Source organism: Ostrinia furnacalis, unplaced genomic scaffold (genome assembly GCF_004193835.3).
Source record: "Ostrinia furnacalis isolate ACB-3 unplaced genomic scaffold, ASM419383v2 OfSCF3526, whole genome shotgun sequence".
NCBI lineage: Eukaryota > Metazoa > Arthropoda > Insecta > Lepidoptera > Crambidae > Ostrinia > Ostrinia furnacalis.
The window spans coordinates 327,318-349,127 of NW_021133765.1; the positions used below are offsets into that span (position 1 = coordinate 327,318).

The following is a 21,810-nucleotide window of genomic DNA, read 5'->3' on the forward strand; positions in this document are numbered from 1 at the left end:
CTAGTAGTAGGCCTGCCCACGCTACGTCTTCCAGCCCTACGTCTACGCGGGCAGCGCAGGACCGTTCATTGTGGAAACCCTTGGGGGAGGCCTTTGTCCAGCAGTGGACGTCATTTGGCTGAAACGAAACGAAGTAGGTATGCATCTTGAGGCTGTGCCAGGCCACTTACTAAAGCCGAAAGAGCACAAAATTATTTAGATGAGTAAGTATTATTTATTAGGAGATGGAATTTTTGTATTTAATTAATAAATAGTCACGATTTCGAAGAGCACTCATACGGCCCGTGTGCGGTGTGAGTGATCCAAATTAATCTTCATAACTTTGGAAAGGGACGTGCAAGGGAATTCTCAATTTGTTAATAGTTTTATTAACATATTCTTAACAATTTTTCAATACTATAAAAAGAAGTGCAAAGGCTTTATATTCTGAAATAAACATTTTCTTAAAGCGTGCAGATGAGTGATCCTATTTATTGACCGTAACATTTTTACATATCTCAGGTTAAACAATTTTTTTTACTGCACCGCAATGTTTTAACATGTTTTAACTAAACCTTTCTCGATTTTTGTTAAGATTGAAGCAAGGATCACTCAATCCTCATGCACATACCAAAAGTGCACCTGACGGTTTCAAATCATTTGAGTAATGTTGGAATTATCAGAAAATTTGTTATTTTGACATTTGATAAATCATAAAATTGAATAATTCATTATACAATTTATTAATGGCTTTAATTAAAAGACTCACAAAACACATTACATCCAACAAATAGGGTCCTAATAATGAAGGTCTATTCCACTTTGATCACCTGGCTTTGATGACCCAGGTGATCAAAGTCCACTTTCAGCGACAATTTAGTGTCCTTTGATCACCCACGGATACGATGCCCTGGGTGATCAAAGTGGACCCCAGTTAAATTATTATTTTAGTGTCCTTTGATCACCTACATACAAATCACACCTCCACATACTTAATGTACGGACAAACATTGTTCAGGTAAGTAACGCTTTAAAATATTTCATGCTGTAAAAAAATTGACTATATTATGAAAATGTTTGTACCTACTTACAACAATTGGACATGACGTGTCTATTCAGAGGAGGTGTGATTTGTATGTAGGTGATCAAAGGACACTAAAATAATAATTTAATCGGAGTCCACTTTGATCACCCAGGGCATCATATCCGTGGGTGATCAAAGGACACTAAATTGTCGCTGGAAGTGGACATTGATCACCTGGGTCATCAAAGCCAGGTGATCAAAGTGGAATAGACCATAATGAAATATTACTACGATATTTACCATCAGTAGTATGGATTTATCAAGTATTGTACTTAAAAAAAAGCGAAGATAAGTTTCTAAAGTTGAAGGTCCTTTATTTCCATGTACTTATACAACTTAGTCTGAAGTATCACATTAATTCGTAATTAAATCGAAATAAACTTCTTATAAATACGGGGAAGATAAATATTTAAGCTACCTAATTCAATAGTGTCATACACACTACGTACTAAATTGTACACTGAAACATACCACTTTTTGAGATTATTTAATAAATGCCACATTATATCATAATACCTAAATATTACTTTACAACAATTAATTCCAAACAAAAACATGTTATAACAACAATCTAAAACCAATGTTATTAACATAAATGATAAGATAGAACGATGTGCATTTCTGCAATAGCTTTTGCCTAAGTGATATGCATTTCCGTATAGAAAGATCTTCCAAATGTTAGTTCGAATCTAGACACAATTATTATAGACCTCAACGACGTGGCACAATGTTAGTTATTATTAAAGATCACTGCTAATGTTTAATATATTCCGATATTATTAATAAATGAGATCTTAATACTTTATTAAAAGTGTGCAGTGAAATTAAACCTAAATTATTTTTCCGACAATAGAAAGCGACTTAAAAAACAAGCGTTTGCATAATATTATTTGGCAAACATGAAATTATCTTTTTTGTTTGTAGAACAGTAAGATATTCAAAAATACTAAACAAAAACGTGTCTATCTAGCCACAAGTTATATTATTGGTCATTTGTAAAATATCATGCTAGGTAAACCATTATTTTAAGCCGATAATACATAATTTTGAAAAGGGACACGAATTAAAAATAAATATGTATTCGAGATAAATTTTAAGTGTCTACAGTAATATACAAAACTGTTTTTGTATTAGAACAATAGGGCAAGTATCATAATTGGAGCTACTGGAAAAAAATTGCAACAGAATTCCCAGAACTTTCAGATTTAATATTGATCTACATTTACAGGTTTTAAAAAAATGCAGCAAGAAGTTAACATTTGACAAAATACGTTTTTGATTTTTTTCGATTGATCTAGAAATGTAAGACATCGTAAAAAATCTTACATCTGTATGGTAATTTTCGTGATTTATATAAAACACTTTAATAAATAGCTTAAACACAAATTTATTGCAATACCTATTGCAATTCCTTCGAGTGTAAAGGCAATACTTGGCAAACATAACTTTCGAGGCCACTTCGCTCTATTCATTGTATTTTATGGTGTTATGTGCATTCCTTTTCGTTAGCAGTCAGTGTAAGCAAAAATGATTTAACATCCCCCCGGTAAAAAAAAAAGATTTGACCAAAAATACTAACTACGTCGGTTATTTAAAAGAGGCTATACACGCGCCTTGGAATGTCGCGCACACAACACAAACGACGCTTCAATTTAATGCTATACTGCAACTAAAAAGTAGCATCATTTTATTTTACTATAAGTTAACACAATTCATTATTTCGACAAAATATTACATAAGGTGCATACAAATTAAAAAAAACGTGATCACATGTAATGCCAATCTAACAGAGAAATCGAATAAATACAATAATTACATAATCTGGATTTCGCAAAGGTTGCTTTTATACAATAATCTTACATAATTTACTTGTGGCCTTGAAATGTAACCAAATCAAAATATCTAAATATACAGGGTTACAGGTTAAGTCGACCTATTCCCGTTAAGGGCGTGTTGTTTACATCATTTCTGACTGATTTGATTGTGAAACACCCTATCCTAAATCATACCGTTTTCGAGTAATTTGAACTTAATTGTTTTTTATGAAAATTTCCCGATTTTTGGCTATCAGCTTAGATATTTTTAAATTTGTAAGTCTTATTATTACTATTATTTGATTTTTACGTGCCGAAATCACATGTCTCGAATCAGATTAAGTGGCAAATCAGGAGAAGGTCAGAGAATGGATGGACACTAATTATCCGCCACAAATTATCAGCGAGAAGTCCAGACCTAACCCCCATGGATTTTTATGTGTGGGAGCACATGAAGAGTCTCGTGTACAGTGAGACCAATCCAATTTTGTCAGTTGAAGTATTGAGAGACAGGATAATTAATGCAGGACTTTAATATGGTTAGTAAAAAAAAAGTGGACTTCGTAAAAGAATGCGAAGATGTGTGCAAAACAGAGGCGGACATGTTGAACATGAAATTTAGACTAAGATATTTTGTTGGAACTTGAAAGTTGATTAAATTTAGTAACTTGTACTCACCTATTGTTTTATTTAGCTTTTTTGTCTCCCTGTAGATAAACCCTAAATTGTTATACCTCGTTGGATAGCTGATGCAAGCACATCTGCAAAACAGGCGCCATATTATTTTTTAAAATATCCTTTAAAGAACAATAAACCTTCAAAATTTTCATTAGTTTTAATAAGTTTTAATCGTCTCCAACGACTTATTCATTTTACGTACAATATTGGTTATTGAGGTCATAAAGCATCTTGTTTTACACGTAAAAATCAAATAATAGTAATATTAAGACACAAATTTAAAAATATCTAAGCTGACAGCCAAAAATTCGGAAATTTTCATAAAAAACAATTAAGTTCAAATTACTTGAAAACGGTAAGATTTAGGATAGGGTGTTTCATAATCAAATCAGTCAGAAACGATGAAAACTACAAGCCCTTAAAGGGAATAGGTAGACTTAACCTGTAACCCTGTATAATATAACTCAAAGGTACACACAGCCCAAACCACTGGACGAATCGGGCTGAAATTTGGCATGCAGGTAGATGTTATGACGTAGGCATCCGCTAAGAAAGGATTTTAGGAAACTCCACCCCTAAGGGGGTAAAACGGGATCCACGCGTACGAAGTCGCGGGCGGCCGATAGTTTCTCATAAATTAAATACTCTTATACATAATATTACATTTTCTGATAATCAAAACAGGATCAAAAAGTAATATTCAATAACATCTGCGTTATTACTACACAAATGAAAATATTATACCAAAAGGTCACTTAATAAAGATACCGTAATGTTTATATACAACATTAAGAACTACGTGTCTATAAAAATAATCATTTCACAATGAAATTCATGTTATACAGTTCATTCAATACATAACAGACAAAAATAATACACCAGTAGATCATAAATATTTTCTCCAAACACACATTCTAGTGTAGTATAATATTCTGGCGCTAACACTAAGTAACAAATGAGTGAGAAGATATAAATTCTTGGATCTATTTCACCGTGAATAAGTTTAATTATCAGAAAGTAACCGTGAATGCAGGAATTCAACAAATGTTTTGAGAAGTGTTAAAACATTACACAATTTCGTAAGTATGTACATTTAGATTTGTTCGTGGCAGCCCTTGTCAAACCTATGATTTTGAATAGGAGAACTCAACGGAATAACGCGGAAAAATAAGAACGCATTCGTTTTAGTTTTATACTAATACATAAATAGATAATATTTTTAATATACTGATATTGATTAGTAGACGGCCCTTTATATACTGGGTGAAAAGTTTATACACTGTTACCAAGTAGATATTATACGTTACGTGTTGACATGTACTTAAAATGCAAGAATAGTTTTGTCAATTAAATACATATTTACAAATTCATAGTATAATTTTATAAGAAAAGCTTAGGTGAATGATTTGGATTATTAAAGAAATTATTTTATTGATTTTTTTTAAATTTATGCCGTGACTTTGATTGCTATGACGCATTATCTATATGTTATCATCATTGAGATTACAGGTTTTTGTAGAATACTAAATATACAGTTGCGAACAATAATAACAAGTTCAAAAAAGACATTACCAATAAAACTAGTCTTGTAAAAGCGCGACATTAAATATCATACATAAAGGCTACAGCGCCGTGCTAAACTGATCCCAACTTGCTGTCAATGAGAAAAATATACTAAATGCCTTTTTTTTTGTAAAACACTATAATATTTTGACTTTTAATCGAATGCTTCTACGTGCTCAGCGACCAGCCTATAGACTTTTAAAGTGTAAACAAAGCTAATTGAAACAATTACATGACAAAGAACTGGAGAAATTTGGATAGCTTAGTATGCTCTGTTTCTTGTGGATATGTAATTCGATAGAAATGTTTTTTCCTCTCGCGATGGCAAATACACCTTAATTACGAATTATTAATATACAAGTAACTAATATATGATTTTCCAAATGTATAATTTAATAGCAAGTTAATTATGAGTTTGATGAAGCTCGTGCTCTATAAAACGCACTAAAATGGCACAAACTTCGTCAAGCACGCGGTGTAATTAGTTGTAATTACTAAAACGAGTAAAATTTGTATATGACTGTTATTTTATATGTATATATTTTATTGTAGTTACTATTATATTAATGAATTATACGAGCAATTGAGAAAAATCTAGGCCTACTGTTTTGAGGTCGTAAGTATATATATAATGCAGTCTGTCCAACTAAAATGTACTTAGACATTTTGATTCTTTAGCTTAATTCAACAATAACCACCGAAATAGTTGCCTGTGTCCATTTCATTTTATTGTGGAGAAATATGGCAAATATTCACGCACATTGTAGTTGGACGCCCTGTATTATTAATATAAGTATTATAAAACTATGGTATATGTATTTATATTATTACTATTGATACCATACAAAATTATTTGTAATTGAAGCTAATACCTTCATAGGCTACGTGAATACTTCAGGGTTTAGTAGACGTTCACACTACAAGTTTAGTCATGATGTATGTTTCAAATTGCAAGACGATTAGTGTATAATTATTAAATATACATAATATTTTTACGTGGTATATAATATTTTTAAGAAGACTTGGACTATTATATTACTATATCACTGATAAACGAAGACTTTGCGGATATTATTGCTTTTTAGATAGGAATAAAACCGTTGAACACCATGACTGACATGGAATTATTTTTACTTAAAAAATAACCTTTTTTGTTTAAAATTACAGTCACTATCGTAAATGTTACGTCACAACGAATAAATATTTGTTTCTAAATGTATTTCGACGCGCGTAACCGCGTAAATGTATATGCATGATGAATATTGACGTTATTCAATGTACAGAGAGCATATTATGTTCAACAGGTTTAGTGAATTTGTTGCTATTTTAGACTATTATTATGAATATCGTTAAAATGCGGCATTGTACAAATAAATTTCTTATATTGTAAAAAATCTTGTGTAAAGCTCAAACGTAACTAATTCTATAGGACCAATATTGAAATATCATAATTACTACACTTTCTATTTTTCCGATGTTGGGCCCATAAAATCTGGACTTTTCGTGTAAAAGAATGACCTTATTTATAATTGACAAGAATATTGATATAGGTTCGGTTTAGTAACAGATGTGTAGAGGCTTGAAACGTTATAGGTACTCGTTTCACTTTAATCCGGTATGAATTAATACGCACTAAAATTTAACACCGTCTACATCTATGCCCTAATATTTTCTTTGTGTTCACAGTATTTTGAATCTACTTATAATAATAACGGGTAAAAGGAAGAATTACCTCGCTATTTCTAAAATCAGTCTACTGGTTGCAATTCTGAAATTATGGTCTGATTAAAGTTTAAACTGTCTATTGAAATATTCCCTTGCGATTCACGACTCAGAACTATGTGTATACTAAGCGTTTGCGTCATACTATGGCTTTAAAAATACACCACTATTGTATTACTACGAGTGTACTACGGAAACTTTTCGACTTTTCTCCATATCAATTATCACTCCATTCCAATAACACTGGAATATTTCTTTATATTGAGGTTTACTGCGTAGTTTATTTACCATATGCTCTGAACCAATCTCAAGCATACCGTGTGCTGCACACGTAACATGCTTTTATTTGTGTTAAGTAATATCTACTTACAAGCTTGTGTCAAATATATTCTTGTAAGTGAGTATGCTCAAAGCTCAACATCCAAATGATTTCAAGCATGCTTCCGGACTCACGGGTGGGAGGTCAGAACAACCAATAAATATGTTTCAAGCAACATGCACGCTTGCAGGAGCGCACTACTTTTAAGCATACTTAATTAACACGCTATTTATAAGCATACACCACTGTGAATCACGCAATCGTCCCTATATCACGCGTGGTAACAACTAGGATATAATTATGACCTAAGATACTTAGTATAATACAATATTAATCAAACTTTACATGATCCTTCTTATTTAATGTTTGGTTTTCGTATTTTTTTACTACATAATTACGTGTACAAAATAACATACACATCGCTAATATTACTTCCGCACGGATAGCAACTGATACAATAATTATAATAAACATTACACCTAACTCGCTTCAGACATCCATCACTCACCTATTCACACAAGCACAAAAAGTAGAAGAGACAACATTCAATTCGTACATAGTTCCAACAAAAATATATAAAAAAAACAATAACATACAGTAATATTTACAATTCAGTCCATTCTTCACAGTTGTTACAATTCAAAGCGTATTTACATTATCCATCACAAACGAACCGATTCAGAGAGCACACAGTGTCACTTGCAAGATATAGCACTAGAGGTGCTATTTGTCAATTAAGACAGAAATGATCATCGGTAAACAGTGAATGACGACTATAAACAACAGACGTTAGTTAAACTATATTTCCATCGCACAATACGCCTGCACTGTACCGCAAACGCGAAGACGACTTGCAATCAATGAGTACCTGTGAGCTCTACTAAACCATTGTGACACATTCCTTATCACTTAATAAGAAGTCTATTTCATTCATGAAATACATTTAAACTCCTACATAATAAAAGGACAATAACTAATGTTTACATAGGTACCAAACATTAACTGCATGGGGATTACTTATTTGTAAGTATATGTAAAACATCTAAAACCCTACATTGCATTACATACGCAATATAACCAATGTTAGTAAATAACCTAATGTAAAGTTTTAGATCGTTTGGATCTCTTCAAAGCTTTCGAAGTCCTCACCCACGGCAGCATGAAGTCTCTGCAATGGAAAGACAAAAACAAGTAAGCTTTATGAAACGTACTTACATGTGAGTTAAATGTTGTTTTCATATTATCTAACTTAATTACAATGCAGATACAATAGCAAAGTGACGGAATTTTAATTTAGTTAAGTAGCGAACATTCAAATGCTCTAAATCACGATGTAAAGCACCGTAGTCTTGGTATATAACAAACTTGTTAAGAATTGATACTGGTATAACTTTGAGCGAAAGTAATGACGATAGACTCAGTTGCTTACATCAAGAAGTAAAAGCTTGCGCGTTAAAAAAGAAATGTCTGCCATCGGTGGCTGTATTCGGTTTCCGATATACGCAGAGTTCTTGAGTGGTGACCATGAGCCGAAAAACGTGTGTGGGCAGGTCTCTCTCCACTGGGTGGGCCAACGATCTGGTAAAGGTCGCGGAAGCATTTGGATGATGGATGATCCATGATGGTCTTTGTGGAAATCCTTATGCATGCCGGCGCTATAACTGGCTACTGGCTATTTTGGCTTAAGTTATAGTATTGGGGATCCAATACTATAACTTAAGCCAATCCCCAATACTATAACTTAAGCCAAAATGTATGGATATACATCAATGACTTGTAGATCGGTCTTTGGACTTAAACGTAAGGCCAAGACCGATCTATACATTACTCGTAGTCTAGCTAGTGGATCCAAGACTGTGACTTGGAGTCAATAATTATACCCAATGTGTGGCGCCGGCATTAGTCCTTTGTGCACATGGGCGTACCCCACTTGTGCAAGTCATTCCAGCTTCTGGCATTCAAGTCAGATTTTTAGATCATATTATTGACTTAGTTCCTTCAAAGCGACTTCAAGAGGGTGCAGCTGGGTACGCCCATGTTTCTGTAGCAGTGAACGTCATTAATCTAAAACGAACGAACGTAACCTTGACGTGTACTGTGTACTCACGCGTTCGGCAACGCTGGCAGGATCTCTCCGAAGGCCATCACGGGCAGCGTGTCGGTGATCTCGATGAAGCGCACGTCGCGCTGGGGCTGCGGCCACACGGTGTAGACGGCGGGAGCGCGCGCCCCGCCGCCCCAGGGGTCGCGCTGCCGCTGCCGTAGCCGCTCGACGTGCCGCTGCTCGCGGATCCGCCGCATGTGCCATCTGGGAGAACACACGATGTATGTTGTTCCCACTTGTCGGGCATTGGGCCCGAATATTAATCTGCAGGCACGAAACTGGCGACGGCCGAGCGATGGCGGCGCGACGCGACGGCAGAGCAACGACGATGCATACAACATGGACAGTATGGTGAATTGTTGACGTGAACGAAACGGGCGGAGGCGAAGCGGGGCGATCGCAATACTATAGTTCTAAAATACTGAACTGTTTTTTGCCATGTTGGAAACCATATAGTTGAACGATGATAGCGCCCCCCTGTCATTGAGTTTGGTGGGACAGTTCAGCGTGGGTCATCTATACTCCTCATCGCTGCCGCTCCGCCATCGCGTCGCCAGTTTTGTGCCCGCAGACTTAATCGGGTTTCGGCGGCGTCGGCGCCGTAAGGTCACGATTACACTAGTGTTGTGTCGTGTCGTGATGGCCTCTGACGTGTCGTCTACTAAATGTTTCATACATATACACTGATTATATTCTGGTGCATTACACACAACACAACACATCAGACAAATATCAATTCGGCTTTAGCTTTTTGCAACGCTTAGCAACACAAATATTTTGCGTTTATCTTGAATGGCTGGTAGAGTAAAAATATTGTGAGACACGTTAAGGCTGAAGCTAAACGAGCGTAATTTACGACGCGTTTTTTGAGTCTACACAAAAGTTCTGTATGAATTTCACAACGACGCAAAATGTGTTTATTTTGCTTGTTTGGCGTCAGCCTAAGACTAAACATCTTTAAAAATAACTTAGGCTGCGTTGCACCACCTAAATTTAACCGTAATTATAACAATAACCGGCGTTTTTTGTATGCAGTTTGACAGATTTTTGACGTTTGTTAGTTAAAATAAGATGGTTCAAATCAGCCTTAAGAGCGTTTACGCCGTTTGGCGCAAAAACAGTACTTTTTCAACTCGTTACAATCATTAACCAGTAATACTACAAATATGTTATAGGCATAAATAGTTAGGCGATTTCGTCGTCTAAATAGTTAATTGAGAAAATATTGCGATTAGTTTAGTATTCAAGAATTATATCAAGATAAGTCCACACAGGTTTNCCCCGCAGCTGGTGGGTATGAAATGGTATGCATTTTCCGGATAAAAAAAGAATAGTAAACAGGAAAAGTTTGTTTTGAATAGAACCGATTTGAAAAAATCTCTCACCATTAAAATTCATTTTTTTTTCTGCTGAACATAGGCTGTATAAAATATTCTCAAAATAGTAAAAAACCTTTGATAATTTACTATTTGATTGATTAGGACTAATGTATACCATTATTTATAATTATAGAGTCGGTGTTGGAAGATTTGAAGATTTTATAGTTTCTTTGGGCTGTCACTTGACAGCCTGGCACACTTTTACGATGGTGGATCAAAGTATTTTGGTTTGACTATAGAGCGTGAGAACACGCACACAGTCACAATTATTTTAGTGTGAATAAAAATAGCATCGAAATTACCTAAACTTGACATGCCACGCTAGACGTAAACGCTCTTAATTACTAAAAGTTTTACGATTTGTAATTATATACTATTTAGACAAATTAATAAAGACATTCTTGACATTTCATTTGCAAATTAATCTCAAACTGTGTGAGGGCGACGCATCCAAATTCCAACTGCGATCACATGGCCCATTTCTTTAAGTCCTCAGTCAGTCAGTCATTTCATCAGTGCATACGATATACAACGAGAGTAATCGATAACTAGATCAATAATTTACAACGTGTAGGTATTTCCTGAAGATATAATTTCATTCTTACACACAGTAACATAAAAGTACCTGCATGTTGCGGCACGTTGTTTGGGCAGGCCTCCCACTAGGTGGACTGACGACTACGTGAAGGACGCAGGAAGTACCTGGATGCGGGCAGAGCTGGCCCTATCGTTGTGGAAAGTGTTTGTCCAGCAGTGGACGTCACATCGCTGAAACGAACTCCATGTACATATCCATGGAAAGGAAAGTCCTATTCTTCGCATTTATTCACTCAAAATCTAAAATATTTTATTCATTTTATTAAGCCTGGCCATACGACGTGGCAATGCTGCCAGCCTTTTGGGCACCATTCCCGACTGCGGCGCTGGGGGTGACATATATTTTATTTTGTAAATAACATTTATTATAAGCAATTTTTAAAGTTTAGTTTTTAAGTAATTTTAAGTTTTTTGTTAGTAGATAAAATTTTCAATAATAAATTTATATTATTTTTATTCAATTTTGACCACTGGTGTCACTTACGGACGTCAAATACAGTAAAAAAGTAGCCCATAAGGGGCACTTTACATGTCTCCTTATCTTTTGGGCCCTACCAGCGCTTCGAGACAAACATATGGCAAGTGCTGAGAAGAAAATTATGTTAGTTTTATAAAATTTCAAACAATCTGAAAAGACAAACAGCATTGTTGACTTACCTAAGTTGCCGTCGCTCTTCGGCCTCTAATTTTTGATGTCGCTTTTCAAAAACCCTATCATCCAAATTCTCCGTTCCTTCGAGCGTATACGTACTGGTATACGGCTTTTCTCGCCACCTCGGTACCTGAAATGACACGCGTCAAATTAAAACAATCATTATATCTGTTTAGACATTAGCTGGAATACTGAAATCTGATAAATCTTGCCAACGTTGCGAACTTCTTATTTCAATAACAACGTATTATATAATTTTCTTTTAAACAAAAAACAATACACTCCCACCATGAATGTTTAGTAAAATAACATTTCTAAATACAGGTATTAGTTTTATGCTTCATCAAGGTGGAACGACGAAATTGTAAAGGTAGCAGGGAAGCGCTGGACGCAAGCCGCTACCAATCGATCAACATGGAAAGCATTGGGGGAGGCCTATGTTCAGCAGTGGACGTCCTGTGGCTGAAATGATGATGAACAGCTAAGATGTGAGTTGGTTGATTCTTTATTTTGATGTAAACTAGCAAACCTCAACAGTGGAAACTTTGCTGTCTCCGGTTTGGTCCACATCCTCCAGCTTCACATCCGGGTCCAGGCCGAGGTACCACGACAGATCCGGATCACCCACCAATGTGTGGTAGGGCTTCTTTGTCACCATTCCGGGCGTGGGAGATTTTTTCCCACGGCAAGCCGCTAGAGAAAAATATAGTACATTAAAAACACTATTCCAAATTATTAAATACAATGTACAATAAATATCCTTACCTTTCCCTTTGACTGGTTTGGGTTTAGGTGGAGCCCCAGGCACTTTCGGGATATTTTGGTTTTTTGCATTTTTCCCTAGACCTGTAGTAGAGAGAGCCCGTTTTCTGCCGCGTTTGCTATCAAGCATGCCTGGCATGCTAACTTGGCCGGGTTCACCCTAAAACAAAGGTTTCAATTAATTTTCATACAAAAATATACTTCAAAATATTAAATGTATTCTACTGAAATAACACTTACACCTAAAAGATTAGAGCCCATAAGACTGTGAGTCCTGACTGTTCGTTTAGTTGATTTATCCAAGACACTTTGATCAACAGTGGTGTTGTATTCCACAGAGTTTAGGTTCTCCAAACGTAACGGAGACGACGGCGCGAAGAGTTCTTGAAACTCAACTGAATCCAAAGATGGCAGAATATTGGATGCTAGATTATTTGGATTTTCTCCATAGGAGAAATCACACAAACTTGTCTCATTTCCCGGTTTATTTGGGTTGTAAATTCGCCAGTCAATTTCTGTTTCTGTTTTCACTATATCTAGATCGGGTTCTTGAATGATAAGTGTTTTGACTTCCTTTTTTCTTTCAGGGGGTTGTACGTAGGTGCTGGGCATGTGAAACCTATCCAGTTTGGTCTTGGGCGTGGGCTTGACAGTGGTCTCGGCAGGGTCGTAAATGCGGCGGGTTGGTGCAGCTTCCATCGTGCCATCTGCAGACATTTTCATTCTACTATGATTGGACTTTTGAAACATAAGTTTTGGAATCGGCGATTGCTCCCTCAAGTCCGCCTCCCCGAGCTGGTAAGGATCTTCCCCAGTAGGCGTCGTGTCAATCAACTGCAGCCTGTCCGAAAGCGATCCGGTGAATTGTGAAGTCCTTTTATTTATGGCATTTTTTGACTTACCATAGGTATTGATCATTTTAGATTTTTTATTGATACTAAAAGGACTGAATTTATCATCATCAAACATTTTGCCTGAAAAATAATTTATCATATTTAATCAATTAAATATTTGGGACAGATACACATAACTGGAGAGAATCGAATTTGTTATGAACTTACTGCTTTCAGAAACCTCAGGCTTAGCAACAGGAGTCTTTGACATTCTACTTAAGCTTCCCAATGCAGAGGATGTCCTTCGTTTATTTCTCTGTATTCTTTGGATGACAGGATTACCACTAAAAATTGATGAACATTATAGTTGTTGTTTTATAATCATAATAATATCTAATATCATATCATATCATAATATAATAAAACTAAGCAGCACTTTTTAATGGAATATTAGGACAAGGTGCCAGCCCCAAGTAAATGGTTTAGTCAGAAAAAGGTCATGTTATATGGTAAGTGGAAAATTTAAGACATACATAAACATATTTACCTATTTGAAGTCACAGTATACAAAGCTTCAGAACGGGGTTCAGTCATTATTTCTTTCTTGTTGGTGACAAACGGTGTACGCTTATTTTCAATCATTGTAAAATTGTCACGGTTTAAATTATTATCCAAAATTGAGGAAACACCCAGGTTTCCTTGCAAGAAAGTTGACACGTCTGAAAATAGTTTGATGGTCATTTAACATTTATGATTATTTGAAGATATTTTTGTATTAACAAAATCTTAATTTTTGAAGAATACACGTATTTTAAGACTGATAATTTACAGAGTAACAGGTACAGAAAAAGCTTTACTTATATAAATTGCAGTAATTTCAATAGTTTCTATAAATGTTCTACAGATATATGCGGATATAATGAAGCAGAAATCATATACTTAAATAATATTCATTATAACTGAGATAAAAGCCTTACCTTCTGTGCCCCTGCTGATCTCAAAAGAATCTTGGCCAAAAGGTTTGTTTTTATTCAAATCACTATCGTACAGAAATGAATTTGTTCTGGTATCAGGCAGTAGAAGCTCAGTGAAGCTGTTCAGCATTATCTGAAAGTTTAATCGGAATTTGTTGTCAAATAATTACCTAAATAAGTTTAACCATCAAGCAAGATTTGAATTTACATTTCAGAACACTCAGATTTTTTCAATATAAAGACTTCTTCATATTTTTTTATTTACATTTATGCTGTTGTTTCACCATGGTAAGTTCACCCTAAACACAACCTAAAGCAAGCAAGGAGTCATGGTTAAATTTTTTTACATACAGGGTGGAAACGATAAGTGATCTCACTCGATTATTTCTAAACTATGCAAGATATCGAAAAACTGGTTACTGATCCTGAAAGTGCTTCACGAGCTCTATCCAACGTTACCAATAACACTGGTCAACAAAAAATCAAAATGAAAATGGTGCCGAGATTCTGTTGATAGTTTATTATTAGGTGTGTATTAGTAGTAATAAAAATATTTTTCTTTTTTTTTTCCTACGTGTAGTTTTGGATCTACCCTCAGTTTTAAAATTTAGCTTTAATCGGTACTTTGGTTGCACAGTTTGTAGTGTTCTCGGTACATTTTTATAAATGCATATATTTTAATATCATGTCTACATTGCCAAGAAGTTGTCTCAATAATCAAAATGTATTTTTGTTACATTGGTGGTGTGTACACAGTTAAAAAGTTCAAAAATTCAGGCAAAATTTTATTAAAAGTGCTTATTTTTCTTACTTTAAGTCGGAAATTGTGGTTGTATTCAAGCCGTGGATACCCAAAATTGTTTTTATAATCTTCTGTGAACACTTAAGGCAATGTTACAATGGTCAAAGAAGCCGTAACATGAAGCTCAGAGTGGAGAAAGTTGGGAGAAAGTGAGGAAAGAACAAAAAAAAATCCTAGTTTGAGCATATTTTTTTTTTAAATTAATTTATTAAGTGATTTTTTATGGTCCATAAATAACAATATTAATAAAAGATACTGATTTCTTAAGTTCGATGGACTATTTGGAACGATTTGCATAGATTTTGTTAATTGAAATTACAATTTTTTTTTTGGAAATCACTAGTCCAGTAACTACTCTGAAATTGTGAGACATGCCTTAAAAACTCAGGATGTCATAATTTTTATCAAAGAGCACTACCTCCATAGTCATCTTGACCAATTCCCAGAGAATCTTGGGTCGCATTAGCATGCTATAGCTAAGAATAGGGAGAGCGATGCTATCAAGACCTAAAAACCATTGGAAGAGAGGTACCAAGGCAAATGGGATCGTTATATGATGGCTGATTACTGCTGGAGGATGTAACGTGATAGTTCCATTACACCTCATTCACAAAAGTCGTGGAAAATAAAGTTTTTAAGCATTTCAAAATATTATAAACGCTGATTTTGGTGAAATTTTGTATTTTTCTATACACGTTAAAATCTAGAAAACCACACGTAGGAAATCAACAAATTTGCTACTAAAGCAACCAGCATAAGGTCCTCAATCAAAAAATATATACAGTTCCTTGGCACCAAAACCACTGTTGACCAGTGTAATAGGTTACAAAATAAACTGGATCTATCCGAAAATTCAATGTTTCCAGCTTCCATACATTTAGTAAAACAACTTAATATTAAAAACTATACTAGCTATCCAAAAACTGATAACTGATCCTGATAGTGCTTCGCGAGCTCTATCCAACGGTACCAACAATTAGTTACAAAATAAACTGGATCTATCCGAAAGTTCAAAGTTTCCAACTTCCATACATTTAGTACTGCCACAATCATGGCCCTCATGTCTTGATAATATTATAGCAAGTAAAGCCTAAAACTAATGTTTTCCATGAATAATTTTAAATAAGAATGCAATTTACGAGTTCATTTAAGTGTTTATTATTTAATTAAAAAAAATACACTTTTCATATTGTGTGGCTGGCATACATTTAGTATGGAGGCTGAAAACATTGAATTTTCGGATAGATCCAGTTAATTCTGTAACCTATTACTGATACCGTTAGAAAGAGCTCGTGAAGCTCTTTCAGGATCAGTAACCAGTTTTTTGATATCTTGTATAGTTTAGAAATAATCGAGTGAGATCACTTATCGTTTCCACCCTGTATACCTGTGCTGGTGGTCCGGGTTCAGCTTTCACCACAGTTGAGGTGACCGGGGGCACCACAGGCGTGGGGGGCGGCAGGCCTCCTGGCGGGACATGAACGAGCGGCGGCGGGTTGCTGTGCCTCTGACTCACTGTACTTACTCTTCTGTTCAGCTTAGTTTTGAGCTAAAAGATAAACATGTACCCAATAAAAACAATGTTCCTATCGGCAACATAAAAAATAACAGTATCAGTCAGAAATCAGTCTTAAATTTTTTACTGCGATACAATGACACAGACTTGTCTATACAGTGTGAGTCACGTTAAAGTGTACATATGAAAATAGATGAAACTAGACCTATTTTTATCGACAAAAAAGAGGTCAAAATTTTTTTGAGATTTTTTTTTTTAATTTTTTATAGAATTTTTTTAACAATCACAGCAAATGTTGTGATAGGGATAGAGACATGCGATTTTTGGTTTTACAAAGATAATACGATAGAGAATAATACAAAGTAATAAAAACCACCTGTCATAGGTGCATTTTTTGGAGAAATTTATCAAATAACCAAAAAAACACGAATTTTTAAGCAGATTTTTTTTAAAAAGTATCATTTTTTATTATTTTTTGGCATTTTTTGTGTATTTTATGTATTTTTTTAGTATCGCCTGTTATTTAGCATTATTACTGTTTTTATTTTATCAGGATATACCGCTTAGTTTAAAAGTTATTACGTTTTCTTTACAATAAGTAATCGGAAGAAAAAAAATTCTATAAAAAATTAAAAAAAAATCTCAAAAAATTTTTGACCTCTTTTTTGTTGATAAAAATAGGTCTAGTTTCATCTATTTTCATATGTACACTTTAACGTGACTCACACTGTATTTTAATTACAAAGTACAATGTAAACTTATAATAATAACTTATTGTTGATTGAGTTTCCACATAACAACATCAATATGTAGAAATAAAATAACAGTAATAAATATGGTACAAATGTTTTAAAATAAATTAAAATGATAGACTTGCATCATTAATGTAGGTAGACGGATTACAGAATGTTTTAAAACAACTGTTTTTAGATCCTATCAAATATGCAATATACGAATGTAGGTTACCAGGGTTCACTTATGGTCTAATCAGTTTTTAATTACTGATTAGCAGCTCTATTAAGTGGTGTTTAGTAAGTAATACTGTCAGTCACAAAGGGTAATGTAATGCAAGTGAAAATATAATGCTATGATTACACTAAAGGTGAAAAAGAGAGATGCATATCTCTATACATATGTAGTGCAAATCAAACAAGCTTTATTTTTGTGTGCTAGTTACGAAAGCATATATTATAGGTATAAAATTTTTTCACTCGCTATAATTGTTTTAAGCCACAAGACATACTTTAAGCAAGAAAAAAATCATGCATTAAGATAAATATACTTCGCAATGCAAACAGACATTTCATTCTGCAAGAAACCAGTGAAAAAATAAATTCAAAAAGGTAAGTAAATAAAAATCAAGACAAAACTTCCATTACCAGCAATAAAAATAATAATTTAGGATTGTCTAAGCTATATTACCTAATTCACATCAGATAGATTTCGTTCAAAACTCTGAAGAAAATCTGAATCCAACATTGAAGAGCAGTGCATAAAAGATTAATGAAGATGATACTACACTCGGCATCAAATAAATCGCACCTCCCGCGACAAGCACTTATCAAACGTATGCATCCCCACTTCCCACCAACATTGGTACCATTTGAAAGCCTAGTTCTAAACTTCATTTCATTAAAGGAAAGGTTTTTACCCCAAAAATGTGTCTTTACAAGGATCCAGAGTCACTTCTACAAAAAATAGGTAGTTACGCTATAGCCATTTTTTATAACTATAAAACTGTTAAGTTGGGATAATTCGCTATCCATCTGTTAAATAGGACACGTGAGATCTTTATTTGGTTTCATAACCATAAAAATTGGTCTAATTGATCCCAGAGGTGAGCCCAAAGTGAGGTCTATTTTCAAGTCATATTTATGGTATATGTTAACCATTTATTTAGAAATGAAATGTATTTTTCTTTAAGGATATTTATTGGGATTTCAAATAACACCAATATTGTTGGGGTACCATGATTGTGTCAGAAGAAAATCTTTAAAGTTCGCGTCGCTGAAGGTGCGGTTTATTTGATGTTGAGTGTAATTTCATACTTGAGTAAATTATAGAAAGTTGTTATTTCTTAAGTACACAATTTGTTGTCTGTTAAAAGTATAAAGAAATTCGCTGCCAAGCTAATCCTTATTAACTGATGTGTAAGGAAAGTTTTGTGAAAGGATTATTTTTTTTAGTAAATTTAGAACTTTTGAATAGATAATATTGCAAGCACAAATAATACTTTCGCCATTTCATAATAGGGGATGGTACAAATCAAGACCTACCCTGGTAACCTGAATAATGACTTGATTTATTAAGCGCTCATCACATTCTCACAAAATCAAAGTTTTGAACAACAAATGTATCCAAATTAAATATTCGCAGGGCAGTAAATATTTAGAAAAAATATTCAAAATGTCACAAATCAGAACAAAGAATTTGAATTGATTTTTTTTATTGAACACTTCTGCTTACAGGATGTAAACCATGTCTTACTTAATAATTTCATTAGCCTGGATTACATGCTTTAATTAAAATTAAAGAAAGAAAATATCATAGTCAGCTTATTTTAAATTCAGTATAATTTCTAAGGAGATGCAAATATTTAATAAACTAACTGTGATGATTTCTTTGAGTTCAAATCTGTTCATTTCCAACACACATAAAATTCACTCAAATACTAGTCAAAGACTTAAGTTCATACCAAATTATTATAGCTCATTAAACGATACAAAAACATTAGCAGATAATTTGTAAAACATCAGTGAATTAACTTACAGTATCATTTTCCTGTTTTAAGGCTTGATATAATTTTTCCCTTTTAGTAATGAGTTCGTTTTGTTGCTGGATCAAGTCTAGGTGGTAAATGAGTAGATCCTTCAACCTCTTGTTTTGGCTCTCAGATGCAGCCAACTGACCAGAGAGTCTGCTGACTTCCGAGGTCACAACTAAGTCCTTCTCCTCGGATACTACACAATGCGTAGAGATCTCGACTTCTTTATCGAGTTGAAGCGCCTGCCTCCGGTCCGAGGTTTCAGAGTGACATGCATAAATGTGGTCGAATGGGAAACTCAGCAAGCCGTCCTTCGTGTCTAATTGGTTCAGTGTCGACAGATCGGTCGAGAAATTCACCAAATTTGTTTCATTTACACTACTGCGACTGTTCATTTTTATGGAGCCAATCTTTGGTCGCTTACGACGAGCCTGCCGGCTGTCAAAAACTATCTAACCGACACTGCACTTGTTCGTATCATTACAATTTTATTGATCATCTGTTTCACTATACACAACTAAGCACTCTTGTAAAAATTAACGTATATAAAAATTAGGCATTACATTGTCAAAACAGCGACAAACCTACGTTTCTTCTATTCTGACATTTCTTTCACGCACATGCAAAATGATAAAAGACGCATATTATCTATGCAATAGGTACGAACACTTATAGATTTTGCACATGTAAATAAATGGCGATTCATTTGTGTGAATAAATTATTATTAATTTTCTATCTAATAAACCGGGATTTGTAAACGAAATAGAACTGTATGAAAATTCATCAACTAGCGTCAAGGCGTCAACCGTAGACATTTAGTCAACTTTTTTTATTTGTCAAACATAGCATAGTGATGCGACCGGCGCAGTATTAGGCGCAGTCGTCTTTTTCAACGCATGGTATCGATTCAAATATTTAAGATGGCGCTAGTGTTAGGAGGTATCCAATTTGATTGAAAAAAAAAAGATTGATTTCAAAAATTATGGACGAGATTTTACTCCGTACTACCATACTACATAAATACATTGTATGTTTAGTAAAACTAAACTAGTTTTACCGGCACTGAAATAAAATGTCCATGTAGGTATGTTCCAGTTCCAGGCCACAGTTAAAAAAGTGTGTTTGTTTGTCTATAGAGCTAACCTTGATACAAAAAAGCGGGAAATGTGAATTGTTTTGTAGATTTTTTAGTATAGTCAGTGCTTCTTTTGCTATAACGCAAGTCACCGAAATGTTTTCTAAAATATTATTTTAAAATACACAACTTAATTTATCACTTTCAGTGTGTACTTAATAATTTGATTATTTGCTTTGTGCAAAGTAAAATATTTTGCTAATATTGTTTAGTTTATTTATAAAGAAATGTTATTTTATTTTTTGTACCCCAAGAATTTTTAATACAGTCCGAAAAAATATGTAAAAAACAATCAAGCAATTTCGAAACATAGATTAAAGTCTGAATTAGTAAATAACTATTCAGACCTTTATTTTTACATTTTATTTTATTGATTTTTTATGGGACAGGTAGGTACCTAAACGAGCAGACACGGATCACCTGATGGTAAGTGATTCCATTTTGTACTTCTCAGTTTTCATAATTAAGTAGTACATGAATTACCTAACTACTTAGTACCGAAGAGATATTGTTTTGCACACCGCAAATGTACACTTTTTTGCATGTTTACTTAGCGGTCCAGTTATAAAGTAGCTTAATCATCTTTTATTTATTCTTTGCATTCTGCGATTCAAATGTTGAAAAAATCCTATTTAAAATGTTAAGTGAGGATCAGGGGTCCCAAAAATATTACGTTAATTTTACTCACCAGGATTGCAGTAGTGCAGAATGCAGATACAACTATCACCATGTAAGTACGGCGTTGGAGCAATGCGCATCATGACTCCTCGAGATTTACTTAGTCAGACGCAAACACAATATTGAAAGGGCTGGAAATTATGATTTGCTTTATCCGCCCGGCCTGTGAGATTCGAAGTCAACTTAATATAACAATGATGATTTGACTGTATGTATAAGCGTCTGCGGCATAAGTGGGTAATACTTAAATTAGAAGCGATTTTGCGTTTATCGCAGAAGCATTAACGCATATTATAGGTAGTTATCATGGAATCTGCGTATACCTTAGCATAAGTAGTCAAGGGTCTACCTAGGATATTGTAATAAGCACAAACATACCTACTTATAAACCAGATATAAAACATTGTATTGGTATAACTATCCCACAAGAGTACCTAGTGACTGTCGATTCCTA

General features: G+C 34.3%; 1 protein-coding gene across 1 annotated transcript; it reads right to left on the reverse strand.

Annotated features, from left to right (window-relative positions):
* Positions 1 to 5,028: 5,028 nt before the first annotated feature.
* Positions 5,029 to 20,348, reverse strand: MSL1 (protein). The gene is made up of 11 exons (XM_028311644.1): positions 19,548 to 20,348; positions 16,650 to 16,811; positions 14,464 to 14,593; positions 14,034 to 14,205; positions 13,715 to 13,830; positions 12,894 to 13,627; positions 12,657 to 12,813; positions 12,421 to 12,584; positions 11,897 to 12,021; positions 9,267 to 9,467; positions 5,029 to 8,327 (listed from the first exon to the last, which is right to left on the reverse strand). Exons 1-11 carry the CDS (start codon positions 19,935 to 19,937, stop codon positions 8,255 to 8,257), a joined length of 2,424 nt encoding a protein of 807 aa, XP_028167445.1. The 5' UTR covers positions 19,938 to 20,348; the 3' UTR covers positions 5,029 to 8,254.
* Positions 20,349 to 21,810: the final 1,462 nt, after the last annotated feature.

Bases quoted from the DNA above. Each gene is read 5' to 3' on its own strand.
- MSL1 (XM_028311644.1), bottom strand. From the start codon at position 19,937: ATGAACAGTCGCAGTAGTGTAAATGAAACAAATTTGGTGAATTTCTCG. The intron at 12,022-12,420 runs GTTTGCTAGTTT...GTGTCATTTCAG, and splicing joins GCAAAGTTTCCACTGTTGAG to GTACCGAGGTGGCGAGAAAA. The intron at 8,328-9,266 runs GTGAGTACACAG...TTTCCATTGCAG, and splicing joins CTGCCAGCGTTGCCGAACGC to AGACTTCATGCTGCCGTGGG.